Source organism: Oncorhynchus nerka, linkage group LG22, assembly GCF_034236695.1.
Source record: "Oncorhynchus nerka isolate Pitt River linkage group LG22, Oner_Uvic_2.0, whole genome shotgun sequence".
Classification (NCBI taxonomy): domain Eukaryota; kingdom Metazoa; phylum Chordata; class Actinopteri; order Salmoniformes; family Salmonidae; genus Oncorhynchus; species Oncorhynchus nerka.
The window spans coordinates 86,326,202-86,340,459 of NC_088417.1; the positions used below are offsets into that span (position 1 = coordinate 86,326,202).

The 14,258-nt window shown below is 40.7% G+C and overlaps 3 protein-coding genes across 10 annotated transcripts in view; 1 reads left to right on the forward strand and 2 right to left on the reverse strand.

The window, feature by feature from the left end:
• Positions 1–4,364, reverse strand: part of mat2al (methionine adenosyltransferase II, alpha-like) — a 47,011-nt gene extending 42,647 nt beyond the window's left edge. Inside the window, exons 1-3 of one of the 2 annotated variants that reach the window (XM_029628425.2) lie at positions 4,125–4,363; positions 859–936; positions 599–721 (exon numbers count right to left, since the gene is read on the reverse strand). In XM_029628425.2, the coding sequence (XP_029484285.1) occupies positions 599–721; positions 859–936; positions 4,125–4,200 (277 nt within the window). In that variant the 5' untranslated portion in view covers positions 4,201–4,363. Of the gene's footprint in view, positions 1–598; positions 722–858; positions 937–4,124 lie in introns of both variants that reach the window. The other variant, XM_065007523.1, reaches the window with a different exon arrangement.
• A 2,514-nt stretch (positions 4,365–6,878) lies between these two features.
• Positions 6,879–11,150, forward strand: LOC115105930 (vesicle-associated membrane protein 8-like). Its single transcript, XM_029628439.2, has 3 exons — positions 6,879–7,065; positions 7,649–7,810; positions 7,990–11,150. The coding sequence occupies exons 1-3, from the start codon at positions 7,063–7,065 to the stop codon at positions 8,131–8,133; spliced, it is 309 nt and encodes a 102-aa protein (XP_029484299.1). The 5' UTR covers positions 6,879–7,062; the 3' UTR covers positions 8,134–11,150.
• Positions 8,981–14,228, reverse strand: hnrnpd (heterogeneous nuclear ribonucleoprotein D). 7 transcript variants are annotated; one of them, XR_003859944.2, is made up of 8 exons: positions 13,774–14,228; positions 12,872–13,040; positions 12,358–12,519; positions 11,985–12,116; positions 11,671–11,770; positions 11,359–11,523; positions 10,409–10,961; positions 8,981–9,592 (listed from the first exon to the last, which is right to left on the reverse strand). XR_003859944.2 is itself a non-coding variant. In XM_029628428.2 (8 exons), the coding sequence occupies exons 1-7, from the start codon at positions 13,932–13,934 to the stop codon at positions 10,891–10,893; spliced, it is 960 nt and encodes a 319-aa protein (XP_029484288.1). In that variant the 5' UTR covers positions 13,935–14,228; the 3' UTR covers positions 8,981–9,592; positions 10,862–10,890. The 7 variants fall into 7 exon arrangements, 5 of the variants coding, with proteins under 5 accessions (XP_029484288.1, XP_029484287.1, XP_064863598.1 ...); XR_003859943.2 differs by having other exon boundaries at positions 10,020–10,961; XM_029628428.2 differs by having other exon boundaries at positions 10,862–10,961.
• Positions 14,229–14,258: the final 30 nt, after the last annotated feature.

A 14,258-nucleotide genomic window follows, 5' to 3' on the forward strand; every position in this document is an offset into this window, starting at 1 on the left:
TTGGCCTTGACAAGCACAAGCCTTGACAAGATAATAAGAAAAAGGAATTATCCATTAGCACATGGACCTTACAGATGTAGTATGTTAATTTGATCACTCTTTTGTTGCTGCAAACTTGTAGTGTATTTTAGCTTTAAAAAAGGTTCTAAAGTTTTAATTTCCACTTTCAAAATTTCAGAATTGAATATGCCCCAACGAAAAATGTATCAACACCTACAAACATATCCATTAATTATATTCCACATAATAATTCACATTTCTTGTTAGTGCAGGACAATTAACTTGCTGTAGCAAATTGGCTAATATTAAGATCCTACATTGTAAGTCACATCATGTAGTGTAGGAGACAGTAGTCAAATAGAAGCAGACAGTTACACAGTTGCATCTTATCGTCAAATCCTGGAAGAAACACCAGCCCTACATATAAGTCGCTTTCACTTAGTCTTTCACCTCATGCTGGATCTGTCAAAACCAAATTACTGTATTTTCTAATTAAATTGTGGATGTTCTCTTGCACAGATTAGATGTACCACTGCTAAATGCATGAACAGGCTGGTAACCCTGGCTGAGGCTAAATCTGCTCTGTGAGTGACTGTACCTTTGGAGGAGTGATCGTAACCAATCTTCTTAACGGTGTTCCTGACCACCTCCACGAGGTCCACTACACCCTTGGAGGTGACCTCTCCACACAGCATGATCATACCAGTCTTCGTAACAGTTTCTAGTGCAGAAAGAGGTCAGTAATGTTGAGGTGAAAGGTCATTCAGATATGAAATAATGAAAAACAACTATTGATAAAGTCTTGTTTGTCTATTAACATATAAGAGCTTTAGAGAATGTAAAACTGGACAAACTTACCACAAGCCACTTTGGAGTCAGGGTCCAGAGTTAGGTATGCATCAAGGACAGCATCACTTATTTGGTCACACATTTTGTCTGGGGAAAGATTATATGGTTTAATAAATATTGATATCCTATGTGCTAAAAAATAAATATATATTCTGTGTGACAGTAATTAATGTAAAGTCATTTGCATTCATACAGAGCTACTTGAGAGCTCGCCAGTTTGTAGTCCTAAAAAACAGAAATTAGTTACCTTTGGTTCGTTCAGCCATTCCTATGGGGAAAATTAATGGGGCAAGAATGGGGTTATGGGATAAATGCCGAAAATTAGGTCTGAGGTTCACACAGGCTTATGAGATCTACATTTTGTTCTATGAGATCATATCAGTCAGTTAACATGACCTTAATAAACTATGAAGCCTTTATGTGCTTGTTTTGATTGAATAAATGCTTCAAAATGCACAAAAAAGGGACATTTGCTGATGAAGATTAGCTCATGGAACAAAATGTATAAGATCTCCTAAGCCTGTGCTTACCACAGACCTTATTTTGGGCATCTATCCCAAAATCCCATTAATTTCTCCATAGGCTTTGGGCAACAAGACGTGACGGAGTTAGTGCCTACAAAAATACACCATTACTATGGCTCTCTATAGCAGGACCGGCTCCAAGCATAAGCGACATAAGCAGTCGCTTAGGGCCCTAGGCCATTAGGGGGGCCCTCTGACCAAAAAACAAACCACATACATATATACACTGCTCAAAAAAATGAAGGGAACACTAAAATAACACATCCTAGATCTGAATGAATGAAATATTCTTATTAAATACTTTTTTCTTTACATAGTTGAATGTGCTGACAACAAAATCACACAAAAATGATCAATGGAAATCAAATTTATCAACCCATGGAGGTCTGGATTTGGAGTCACAATCAAAATTAAAGTGGAAAACCACACTACAGGCTGATCCAACTTTGATGTAATGTCCTTAAAACAAGTCCAAATGAGTGTGTGGCCTCCACGTGCCTGTATGACCTCCCTACAACGCCTGGGCATGCTCCTGATGAGGTGGCGGATGGTCTCCTGAGGGATCTCCTCCCAGACCTGGACTAAAGCATCCGCCAACTCCTGGACAGTCGGTGGATGGAGCGAGACATAATGTCCCAGATGTGCTCAATTGGATTCAGGTCTGGGGAACGGGCGGGCCAGTCCATAGCATCAATGCCTTCCTCTTGTAGGAACTGCTGACACACTCCAGCCACATGAGGTCTAGCATTGTCTTGCATTAGGAGGAACCCAGGGCCAACCACACCAGCATATGGTCTCACAAGGGGTCTGAGGATCTCATCTCGGTACCTAATGGCAGTCAGGCTACCTCTGGCGAGCACATGGAGGGCTGTGCGGCCCCCCAAAGAAATGCCACCCCACACCATGACTGACCATCCACCAAACCGGTCATGCTGGAGGATGTTGCAGGCAGCAGAACGTTCTCCACGGCGTCTCCAGACTGTCACATGTGCTCAGTGTGAACCTGCTTTCATCTGTGAAGAGCACAGGGCGCCAGTGGCGAATTTGCCAATCTTGGTGTTCTCTGGCAAATGCCAAACGTCATGCACGGTGTTGGGCTGGAAGCACAACCCCCACCTGTGGACGTCGGCCCTCATACCACCCTCATGGAGTCTGTTTCTGACCGTTTGAGCAGACACATGCACATTTGTGGCCTGCTGGAGGTCATTTTGCAGGGCTCTGGCAGTGCTCCTCCTTGCACAAAGGCGGAGGTAGCGGTCCTGCTGCTGGGTTGTTGCCCTCCCACGGCCTCCTCCACGTCTCCTGATGTACTGGCCTGTCTCCTGGTAGCGCCTCCATGCTCTGGACACTACGCTCACAGACACAGCAAACCTTCTTGTCACATCTCGCATTGATGTGCCATCCTGGATGAGGTGCACTACCTGAGCCACTTGTGTGGGTTGTAGACTCCGTCTCATGCTACCACTGGAGTGAAAGCACCGCCAGCATTCAAGTGACCAAAACATCAGCCAGGAAGCATAGGAACTGAGAAGTGGTCTGTGGTCCCCACCTGCCGAACCACTCCTTTATTGGGGGTGTCTTGCTAATTGCCTATAATTTCCACCTGTTGTCTATTCCATTTGCACAACAGCATGTGAAATTTATTGTCAATCAGTGTTGCTTCCTAAGTGGACAGTTTGATTTCACAGAAGTGTGATTGACTTGGAGTTACATTGTGTTGTTTAAGTGTTCCCTTTATTTTTTTGAGCAGTGTATATATATATTTTTTAGGAACTCAGTCGGGGTCTCAACTTACTGTTGAGAGTTAGAATAGTAAAATACACAAGGTGCAAGTTCGAAATGTAGTTGTGCATCAGCAATTTTTCTGTTGTTATTTTAGTCACTGACAGTCACTCAATTAGCATAGTCAGCGAAGCAATGTTTTATTTATTGGTAAATGTGTCTAGCCAGCTATCTAAACTTGTAGTAATCATGGCCAAATACCAACCAGGCACGCAGTACAGGTGCCCAGGGGCCATGACCTCCATGGGGCCCCCCATTGATTTTGTTAGTCACTCTCACTCTGGCATAAATCATGGCAAAATGTGTAGAATTGCAGGAAATTAGCTTTAAAACTATTGTGAATCCACCCGAAACTGAAGGGTCCATGCTATCTGGAAACCTTAGGACATCCCTACCCCCATTGAAGTTGACATTTAAAATGGTTAAGGTTGGGTAAGGGTAGGGTTAAGGTTAGGGACGTCCCAAGGTTCCCGGATAGTATGGACCCAACTGAAGAGGGTTGACAGACATTTTTCCAAAGCCCTGCAGATGATGTAACATCGTACAATCATCTGAAAGTCTTGCGAGTTTACTACTGCAGATGCGCATGTGGAAGTGAAAGTTTACGTGAGAAACACTCGCTTCACGACACTTCGATACAGCTACGACCGGAAGTGACTTTTTCGTAGCAGGTTAGGGCTATTAGGTTAAGGGTTAGCAATAATCCTCCATATATGGGGTGGCGTGAAAAGAATGTGTCCCAGTTTAAACAGTAAGCACGATCCGATAATAAAAACAGACACTACTATCCATGCTTAACAGTATGCAATGCTGGTATTAGCCCTCAAACTGACATCCATAACAGAGAAAGAGCACATGTCATGCACGAGTAAAGCTACGTGTGATAGTTCAGTCGGCTAAATGTGCTACACTCGTACAACAGCATTAGATACAACATAGCCTACAAACGCATGGGAAGTAACCACCAACCAGAATGTCCCTCTCCAACTGACTCCGATGTAAAAAGGAATGTTTTCCCACTGGGTCTGTTGCCGCTGGGATTCATCTTCAGTTGGTCGGTTGAACAAGTGCTACAATCAAAAGCTTGTTGAATTTGAAGTTAGAACTGAAACAGATGCTATAATAATAGGCTACTTACTATCGTATCGACTTATGATTAACCTACAGTAGGCGACAATATTTTAAGTTCTGCTTCTGATCTAGCGCCGCCTACTGGAAATGTATAGTGATGCACGACTCCAGGATTGTTGGAGTCGACCCCGACTCCTTTGGTTGGAATCGACTCTTGCTCGACTCCCAAAACACGTTGAAACGGTTGTGCAAACACGTACACACCACTTCATTATTGCAGAGTCCTACTAGGAAGACTACACATTTGCGTTCTGGAGGACTGACACGTGCATGATGCTGCCCATTTGCTCATCAATTTAGTCTATAGAAGGCCTATCCTGTTTGAATATAGGTGATGTGTAAGAACTACAATATTTCAGTTATATTCATGCTGTTCAGCCTTGACTGATCCCCCGGCGCACTCCACGCTGATAACCCTATTATGTGCTATGTTATAGCCCTATTGGACAGGTATTACTAGAGATGTTGGTTATGTAATTATTATAAACTGGGTGGTTCGAGTCCTGTCCTGAATGCTGATTGGCTGACAGCGTGGTATATCAGACCATATAACATGTGTATGACAAAACATGTATTTTTACTGCTTTGATGGCCAATATACCAGTGCGAATGGCTGTATCCAGACACTCCGTGACATGCATAAGAACAGCCCTCAGCCATGGTATATTGTCAGTTGGCTTTTCATAGCCGATCATTCAGAGTTTCTCTACCGCTCCTCTCTAGAGAGTTGAAAACAGCAGGTCTGGGACAGGTAGCACGTCCAGTAAACAGGTCAGGGTTCCATAGCTGCAGGCAGAACAGTTGAAACTGGAGCAGCAGCACGACCAGGTAGACTGGGGACAGCAAGGAGTCATCAGGCCAGGTAGTCCTGAAGCTTGGTCCCAGGGCTCAGGTCCTCTGAGAGAAAGAGAGGAAGAATTAGAGAGTATACTTAAATTCACACAGGACACCAGATAGACAGGAGAAATACTCCAGATATAACAGACTGACCGTAGCCCCCCGACACAAACTATTGCAGCATAAATGCGGCAGTTTTAACTTGTTGTAGCCTATCAACCAAGACCATGCCAATAGTGTACTGCATTGTAGCTAGAAGCTAGATCATCCTTGCTGACCTTGCTGTCAGATGTGCAATATTTTATGTGTGTGTGTGTGTGTGTGTGTGTGTGTGTGTGTGTGAGAGAGAGGGGGGGTGTAGGGGTCAATTATTCCTAACCCAACTGCCGTTTGGAGCTCTGTATCGAAGAACCATTCCATTGGATGGGTGAGCAAACTATTACTACACTACAGTATGTGTAATTCCATGTGCTGGCAATCAGGTTCAGATACCACATCCTGTCAGAGGATGGGGTGTCTAAATCTGTGTCACAGAGCTCAGCTACAGTATGAGTCCAGTAGGGCCCATCAATTTCTTAACAATATCCATTTACAACCTTATACTGTACTGGAATAGATGGAGTTACAAGGACAGATTTAACCACAAATCAAGGGGATATCATATGGGTTACACATACCTACAGTAGTCTTTTCCTACTGTTTGATGGCCAAAGAAAGGGGAACGTTTCATGTGAAATTGTTTATTTTCTTCAAGTTATACCCTATTTAGAGAAGAAGAGTGATTCAGTTTTACTATAAAATACAGTAACACTCAAACATGTCAAAACATTTAGACTGCTTTGAGGGAGGGAATATCTGTCTCTTTAAAATAACAAGAGTGGAGCTTATTTCCATAAATAAGTGTATGCCCTCCTCTTCCTGGTACTAGCCTCATGTTTGGAACAGAGCGATCTGAACAACATGGCCAGCCATGGAAATCAAATCAAATTGTATTAATCACATGCTTCATAAATAACAAGTGTGGACTAACAGTGAAATGCTTACTGACCCTTTCCAACATTCCAGAGAGAAAGAAAATAGAGAAATAATAAAATAAAACACGTAATAATAGATACACAATGAGGAACGATAAGGTGGCTATAGGGGATACCAGTACCGAGTCAATGTGCAAGGCTACAAGGTACATAATTGAGGTAGATATGTACATATGAATAGGAATAAAGTAACATATAGTAAACAGTAGCCGCAGAGTGTGATGAATCAAAAAAGTTAGAGCAAAAAGAGTCAATGCAGATAGTCAGGGTAACTATTTAACTAACTATTTAGCAGTCTTATGAAATCAGATGTAGCTTATGTAGCAAGCAAGTGACTTCACTTTTTATTGCCTTCAAGATCTGCAGTTCCTTTGCTAACAGCCCCCTGATAAATAAAGTGACCTTTGACCAGTGCTGACCTGCATCAGGTGCTAGGACAGCTGATGGTATGTCCCAAAGACACATAGAATCAGAATAGGTAGAATGGGCATTCAAATTCAGAAGTTCAGCTTGTCATGTCATTTCTCCAAATCTTGTTTCTATCTCAAGTGCTATATGTGCACTATGGGGTGGACCATTGGCATCTGGGGGGTTTCAGAGCAATCTCAATTCTACTAATCCTAGTTCTATGTAAAGAGATGAGTGACTAACGTCAGGCCAATGGTAGAGCTCCAGTGCAGCAGAAGTAGTTAATGTGTAACTACAGGGAGGGGCAGCGCTGTGTGGAACCTGTGTCTGTACCTGCCTGTTCGCCTGTGTCTCAATCTACAGCTGTCTGAAGCATACTTTACTTGTCTCTTTATTTTCTATGCTAGTAATTCGTCTGGATAATACATCTTTGTGAAACATTTACCCTCTGAAGTGGAGTAGTTCTTTGTTTTGTGGATAAATTAATTTGTTCTGACATGGTAAGTGTATTTACTTTGTCATGTGGAACCTGTGAATGTGAGGCAGTCATATGCCTTGAGGGCACACTAATGATCTGAACTATAAGCACTACAGTGAGTAGAGCAGTGGTATTAAAGGAACAAAGACTATAAACAACAGGATCAGGCAGGCTAGGCTGTGAATATAGTTATTTACATGTGACTTCCGTGTAAGTAAATGTCTGACAGTCCAATAACCTTTGGGACTAAAGAAAGCAGTGACCTAGCTGTTTTGTAGGAAGTGATTAAAAAAACTGTCTAGTCGGGAATGTGTCAATACAGGAATGGCTGAGGCTGAGCGATAGAGCAATATTTGCTTTCAGATATGTTCAAATTATACTGTATATCCTGGTGTTGTTGAATTGCATTCTGCCCTGTGTATTGGCTCCTGTATTTGTGTGAATTGATATGAATGAGTCTTGTTTTTTTTTGCGTCAGATTAAGTCAGATTAACATTTCCCCATCATACAGTAGCAAAGTGTCATGTTATTCTGAAAACTATGGTATGTCATACCTAATATATTGATAATATTCAGAGCAGATTCTCTCCTCTTCCTCTCCGTAGGCTGACTACAGTTCTCAACAGCCAGCATCCTCTAAGATGGACTCAGTGCAGGGCCAAGTCAATGAAGTTAAAGTTATACTCAAAGACAACATCAACAAAGTACTGGAGAGGGGAGAGAGGTTAGATGACTTGGTTGACAAGACACATGACCTACAAGCAACCGTAAGTATTATAAGAGAAAGACAATAGTATTTTTTGAGGTGATAAGTAGTGGTCCCTCTAGTCTAGAGAAAGGTGTTGAACAGCCCATATGCTTCTGGTTTGCCTGTCTGTTTCTGCTTAAACTTGCTTGAAACCCAATTATATGTGACTTAACCTTCCATAATTCCTTGAATTTTCAGGCAGACTCCTTCCAGAGGACATCTACGCGGGTAGCCCGGAAGTACTGGTGGAAGAACGCCAAGATGATGATCATCATTGGAGTGATAGTTCTGATCATCCTCATCCTCATCATCCTGTTTGCTACAGGTGTCATCCCCAGTTAAATTGCCTCACAGACTCCTACAGTACTACATTCTCGCTAAAAGGAATAGGATGAACCACAATCACCAACAGTCATGTTTTGAATTTGATGAAACTGTAGTTTCATTCTGGTCTTCTCCCCAAGGCTCAAGGTGGATTATGTATAGTATCGTGACAAAATATAACATTTCACATTATGACTTCTGTAAATAAGCATCCTGGAATTTGTTTGATTGTTTTTAGATTATATCTGTTCATTTGATGTTTAATAACATACATCTCATCATTTTTGTAGATACATTTGATTGTGTATTTTTGTCCCAAGAGAAACATTACAGGTAAGGAGCCTCTTCCCACAGCATTAGGGTTCATTGAATGCTTTATATTTGTGCTTAAAGGGGCAATCTGCAGTTGCTACATACATTTTCTGATTTATAAGTTAATGATTTATACCCATTGATTCTTGAAGAATATAACTTATAAATGCCTCATGAGCTTAGTTCAACTGTCGTACCCCATCAGAACCCAAAATATTAGCTTGTTTTACTTCAATGTTTGTAAACAAACACTATATCCTCAAACCATGGTTAAAACTACAAATGCTATATCATGGATAGTCAGTCCTTTCATCCATGGCACCGTCTATGAATTTGAGTAGTTACATTTCTCCAACCCCATCCCTCAACTTTTAACCGAAACAGGGGGGGGGTCGCTTTGTTATTGTTTCAACTGCTGATTTACTGCTTTAGAAATGATGGCCACAATAGTTCACTTCATTACAGTATACAGTTACACTCCACTAGCAATATAATACTGTCCAAGGGTAAAGCTTAATGTAACAAACAGTTCACACTGTAAAAAAATAATCCATTTCAATTTCAGATACGTTTTTTTATTTAAATGTTTTGATGATTTCTGAATGTTCTATATTTCTGTGTACCATGTCAAATATATATGAACAAAATGTTTACTTGTGATAACTACGATAAAGGATGTAGATTTATTTAAGGGCCCATTTGCTTTTGACCGCAATATAAATCATTTATTTTCTGGCCCTGACCAATCCAATTTTATTTATCGAAGACAAATTTCCACCTCAGGGACAATTAAGTATCCTAGTCCTATTTGGGTTTCAATAATGGTAATTTATGCCTTAACAAAAAGCAATTTACATAGAATATTACACACATTTAACAAAAGGGATAACACTGAGCGTAAGTGAACAATCAACTCTTAAATATAATTCTGCATATATTCCTTTCACACAGTGTAACTCAATACAAGACGAATAGGAAACTTTTAAAAGCTTTGCAAGAAGAAACAACGAAATACAACACTGAACATAAATTCAATGTGCGTAGATCAACTGAATAGTCTGATTGTGTCCTGTCTCAAGCCGTCCATAATAAAGGAAACTCTTGACTGAAACCTGTCACTTCGTCTGCCAACGCTCCTTCACAAGATATCCTTCAATCTTCCATCCTGAAAAAGACAAAACAAGTCAAACTGTTAATGATGAAGGTTACTACTAGTAGGGCTACAACTAAATGTCAAAGGAATCCCGTCTTTACCATTTCCATTAAGAAAACACAATACAATAGATAAAAATATGTCTTACAATTAAGAATTAAAAACAAGTTAGTCCATAAGCTAGAAATCCTGAAGTGTGACAAATTAAAGAGTTCAAAGCCCAAATACAAAACCAATGAGTAAAGCCTTCAATTGGTCAAAAAGATACACATTAAAGAAAGCATTACATGCAAATTTCCAGGAAACGTAGAGATACTTTGATACTTTCTCAAAAGGTTAAAAAGAGAATTTTGTTAGAGGAAAATTAACGTTTAAAGGAGAAGTTTTCCCACCGCTGTCAGTAACACAAGCAAACAATACAAGTACAAAAATAACGCACTTCTCCAACGCAGTAGCATCCAAGTACAAACCAGGTTTTAGCTCATGGACTACTGGCTATTACTGCTACAAGAGCTAAATAAAGAAAAGCAAGAATTACAGGTATGATTAGGAATGAAAAAGACACTGGAAAGTCCAGAGAAAGCCGTGTCCTTTGAAAAGTAAATAGTTATTTTCTCAGTATCATGTTGTAATTTACCATTACTTGACGGGGGAGTAAGGGCCTGTAAAAAATGGCATTAAAATTACATAATTTGTATTTAAGTTTTACATTACAAAAAAACACATTACAGAAATTAAACAAATGAAAATAAAAAAAGTGGACAAAGCCGGACATGTCCCACTTAGTTTTTATTTACAATGCTGAGACAGGATGTTGGAAGACCATACCAAATGGCAGCATTCGAGAGCGTACGCCTCTCGTACCCGGTCCGCATTGAGCGGGCCAGAGAGTACCGGGGAGGTCAGCTCATGGCCTGCAAGGAATCTCCGCTGGCAGGTACAAACAAGGTATATGTCAGAGTTAGGAGACAACATTATTATTTTCTCTCTTTCACTCTCTTTTCCCTTGTAAATCCTTAACTCTTGGTATCCATTTTACTGTAGTAATAGTAGTACTATACCTGTTAACTTTACAGTTACAAAATGGCTTATAAGAGGCAGCAGAAATAATTCACCAAAAAAAGACTGTAGCCTCTATGTTAAGACTACTGTAAAGCACTTTTCAGGTGCTGTGAAAAACTATAAAGAGAAAAACATTATGAGGGTTTATTATTATTATTATACAGAGGTAGATACATTGCACATGATCTAGGCTTGTTGTAGGTGACTTATAAAACATACCTGTCTGTGGGTGTGGTACTTCTGTTACATCAATACGGCTTGTAATTGTTTTGGTGACCACCTCGCCTGGGGGACTTCCCATAACCGCCCTGCTGGTCTGCTGATTGGACACAAACACACACAGAAAAAACATAATTATATGAGTAAATGATAGTTCTAGCTCTTAGTAAAGATAGTAGTACATATTCTAAATCAGTCATTTTCATTACATATTTCCTTTGTTGTGTTGAATATTTAGTAATTTAGGAAACAGAAAACAATGAATAAAGGTAATGCGTTTTTAACAATATTGTTGGTTTTAATGTCATTTTTTAAATATTTATTTACAGCATGTACAGCATGATGGAACTTCACTCAAATACTAAAATATAAACCATACAGTTAATCAATAAGATTAAAGAGAAAAAAATCCATTGTCAAATTATCCATACATACATGTTATTTACATACTTAATAAGTTGTTTTCTTAGTGTGCCTTCACCAAAAAGATTACATACTGCTGTAGTCACCATATCCGCCGTAATAGTTGTTGTAACCAGAGTAATCATAGCCACCGTAGCCTTGGTTGTTGTAGCCATAGTTGCCGTAGTTGTTGCCGTAATTGTTGCCGTAACCTTGGTTCCAGTAGTTGCCATATCCCTGGTTCCAATTCTGATTGGGTCCTGAAATAAAACAAATTGTCCATTTGGTATTATTGAATTGACCAAAAACATATGATTTAACAAACAACATCATACATATCATTACTCAAATGTAATACAGTACTAGTATTGGTGCAGGAAACAACCTATTCTATCCAGCCAACTTACCCTGTCTGCCGGGAGGCCTGGAGGGGTATCCCCCTCTGCCTCCTCCCCCCCAGTGCTGCTGCTGGTACTGCTCCTTGGACATGGCCACCTTAATCTCACACTGAAGACAGGAATAAAACGTTTCAATAACCATGCTTTAAAGCTTCAAACTCTGACATTACACTGCAGTGTATTCTCATTAATAATACTAATAGATCACCAACTGGACCTGGCAAGGAAATGCCATCTGAAAAACATGCATTGAAGGAAAAGTTTTGAGCTACCAAACATATTCTGTGGGAAGTATTAGCAGGGCAAGCCATGATGTACTGTACCTTGCTTAATCCTATATTATGGTACTTTTTCTCCATGATCTTCTTCACTCTCTCCTCCTCTTTGAAGGTGATGAAGCAGAAGCCTCGTCTCTTGTTGGTTTTGGTTTCCATGGGGAGCTCAATGGACTCCACCTGTTCACACAGACAACACAGGAATATAATAACCTCTTATTAAGGTTTGGAAGTTTGGAAGTATTTAGAAGGCTTGTCGACTTGTGAGGAAACAAACACTCAATATCAGCTCGTTTCGCTAACTAGTTTGGTCTGATCCGATCATTCAGAATGGCACCCAGGCTAGAAAACTCTACAGAACATCTGACAACGTAATATATATATATATATATATATTTTTAAGTCTACTGTAGTAGCCTACCTCTCCAAAGGCACCGAAATATTCTCTGATCTTCTCCTCTGGAGTATCTGGAGAAAGACCTCCTACAAAGACCTTTCTGATGGGCTCCTTGTTCTTCATGGCCTTGGCCTTCTTAGGGTCGATCACCTTCCCATTCAGCTTGTGGTCCTTCTGTAAAACTACCTACCAGAGGCAAGCCACAGATAAAACAGCATTATAATAAAGAAACTGATAGAGCAAAAAAAGATTCCCATCCCATTGCTGCCATGCTATAGAGGTTAAGAGTGCTGGGACAGTAACCAGAACAATGCTAGGTCGAATCCCCAAGCTGACTAGGTGATAAATCTGTTGATGTGCCCTTGAGCAAGGAACTTAACCCTAATTGCTCCTGTAAGTCGCTCTGGATAACAGCTTCTGCTATATGACTAAAATGTAAACATAATACCATATTCACACTATATAAGAGAGATAGATATAAAATAATATATCACAATCATCCAGCATGATCAATACCATTGAACACAATCAGGAATACCTTATCAACGCTGTTAGCTGCTTTAAACAGAACAAATCCGAACCCTCGGGACCGGCCTGTCATGGGGTCAAGCTTCAGGGTGCAGTCTACCACCTCCCCAAACTTGGAGAAGTAATCCTTCAAATCCTTCTTTGTTGTGTCCCAGCTCAGACCACCAACAAACATTTTCCTGCATTTTGAGACAGATACGGATATTTCCATTCTGCATACAAATTCTCAGACTGCAGCTGTGTTCCAATTATCTCTAATAATGTTATTTTCTCATATGCTTTCCTTTCACCCGTCAGTAGGAAAGAAGGAAAGAAAGAGTTAAAACCTTTAGAGAGGGAACATAGCCAAAGTCCTGGTTTAGGGTCAACGTTATCATTATAGCTATGATTATGACAATTAGCAAAGACATCATTTGATAATGCTGTAGCTTTTACAAGCTGTATGTTTGTAGTGGATGATTTAACTAACATCTCCCAGGTCGCCACTAAAACTTACCCAGAGACAGCATCCCTAGGCCACCCCAGCATCTGCCTAGCAGTATCCTATTTCTACCCATTTCTCACATACACAACTCTAAATCCAGCAAGCACCGTCTGTCTATGTTAGCCAAATGGAAGGTTCTGGTCGCCTGAGAGCTGAAGAATGACAGCCACAACAGAGAGACAGTGATGCTGCTGACCTGACTGACCTGCCCTGAAGGGATCATCCATCCCTCCATCATCAGTACCCTGTCTGTAATATTTAGGTATCGGCATTCAACTCAAGTTATTCCTCATTTAAGCTTGCCAACGATGCGAGGAAATGTCAAAATTATAACAATTAGCTACTTGTCCCTTCTTCAAAACTGAGCTAACTAGCTAGCCATATAGGGAACGATAGTTATCGCTAGGCTAGCTAGTTAGCGGTCTCACCCCTCATCCTCTTCGTTTTTGCTGGCATCAATCTTTGATCCCTCGGATTCTCCTGCCTGGCCGCCCTCTGCAACAGTCGGCGTCTGCTCTTCGGTGCTAGCCTCTCCGTCCTCCTCCATTTTCACCACAGTTGGATCTTCACCGGTTTCAAGGTCCGACATTTTTTTATGTGGCACAAATTGCTAAAGGTAGCTAGCTAATCAGCTGCTGTCGAGGTTGCGTGCTAACGCGAGCGTACTACAGCTGCTGTCTGTCTCGTTTGCGTTCGAAATGGGACTCGTTTTATTTTGCCCCAGGTTAGTAGGTTGCTAAAGATCAGACACTAGGCATAAAACAGTCACAACAGAACCACCCACTCTGCATTTGCTGACAATGACCAACTGTACCACTTTATTTTATATGTTTGCAAGATACCAGCTGTTGGCAGCTTGCTATTTTGCTAGCCAGCTACGTAAACATAATGGCGTCATGTATAAAATGGTGGG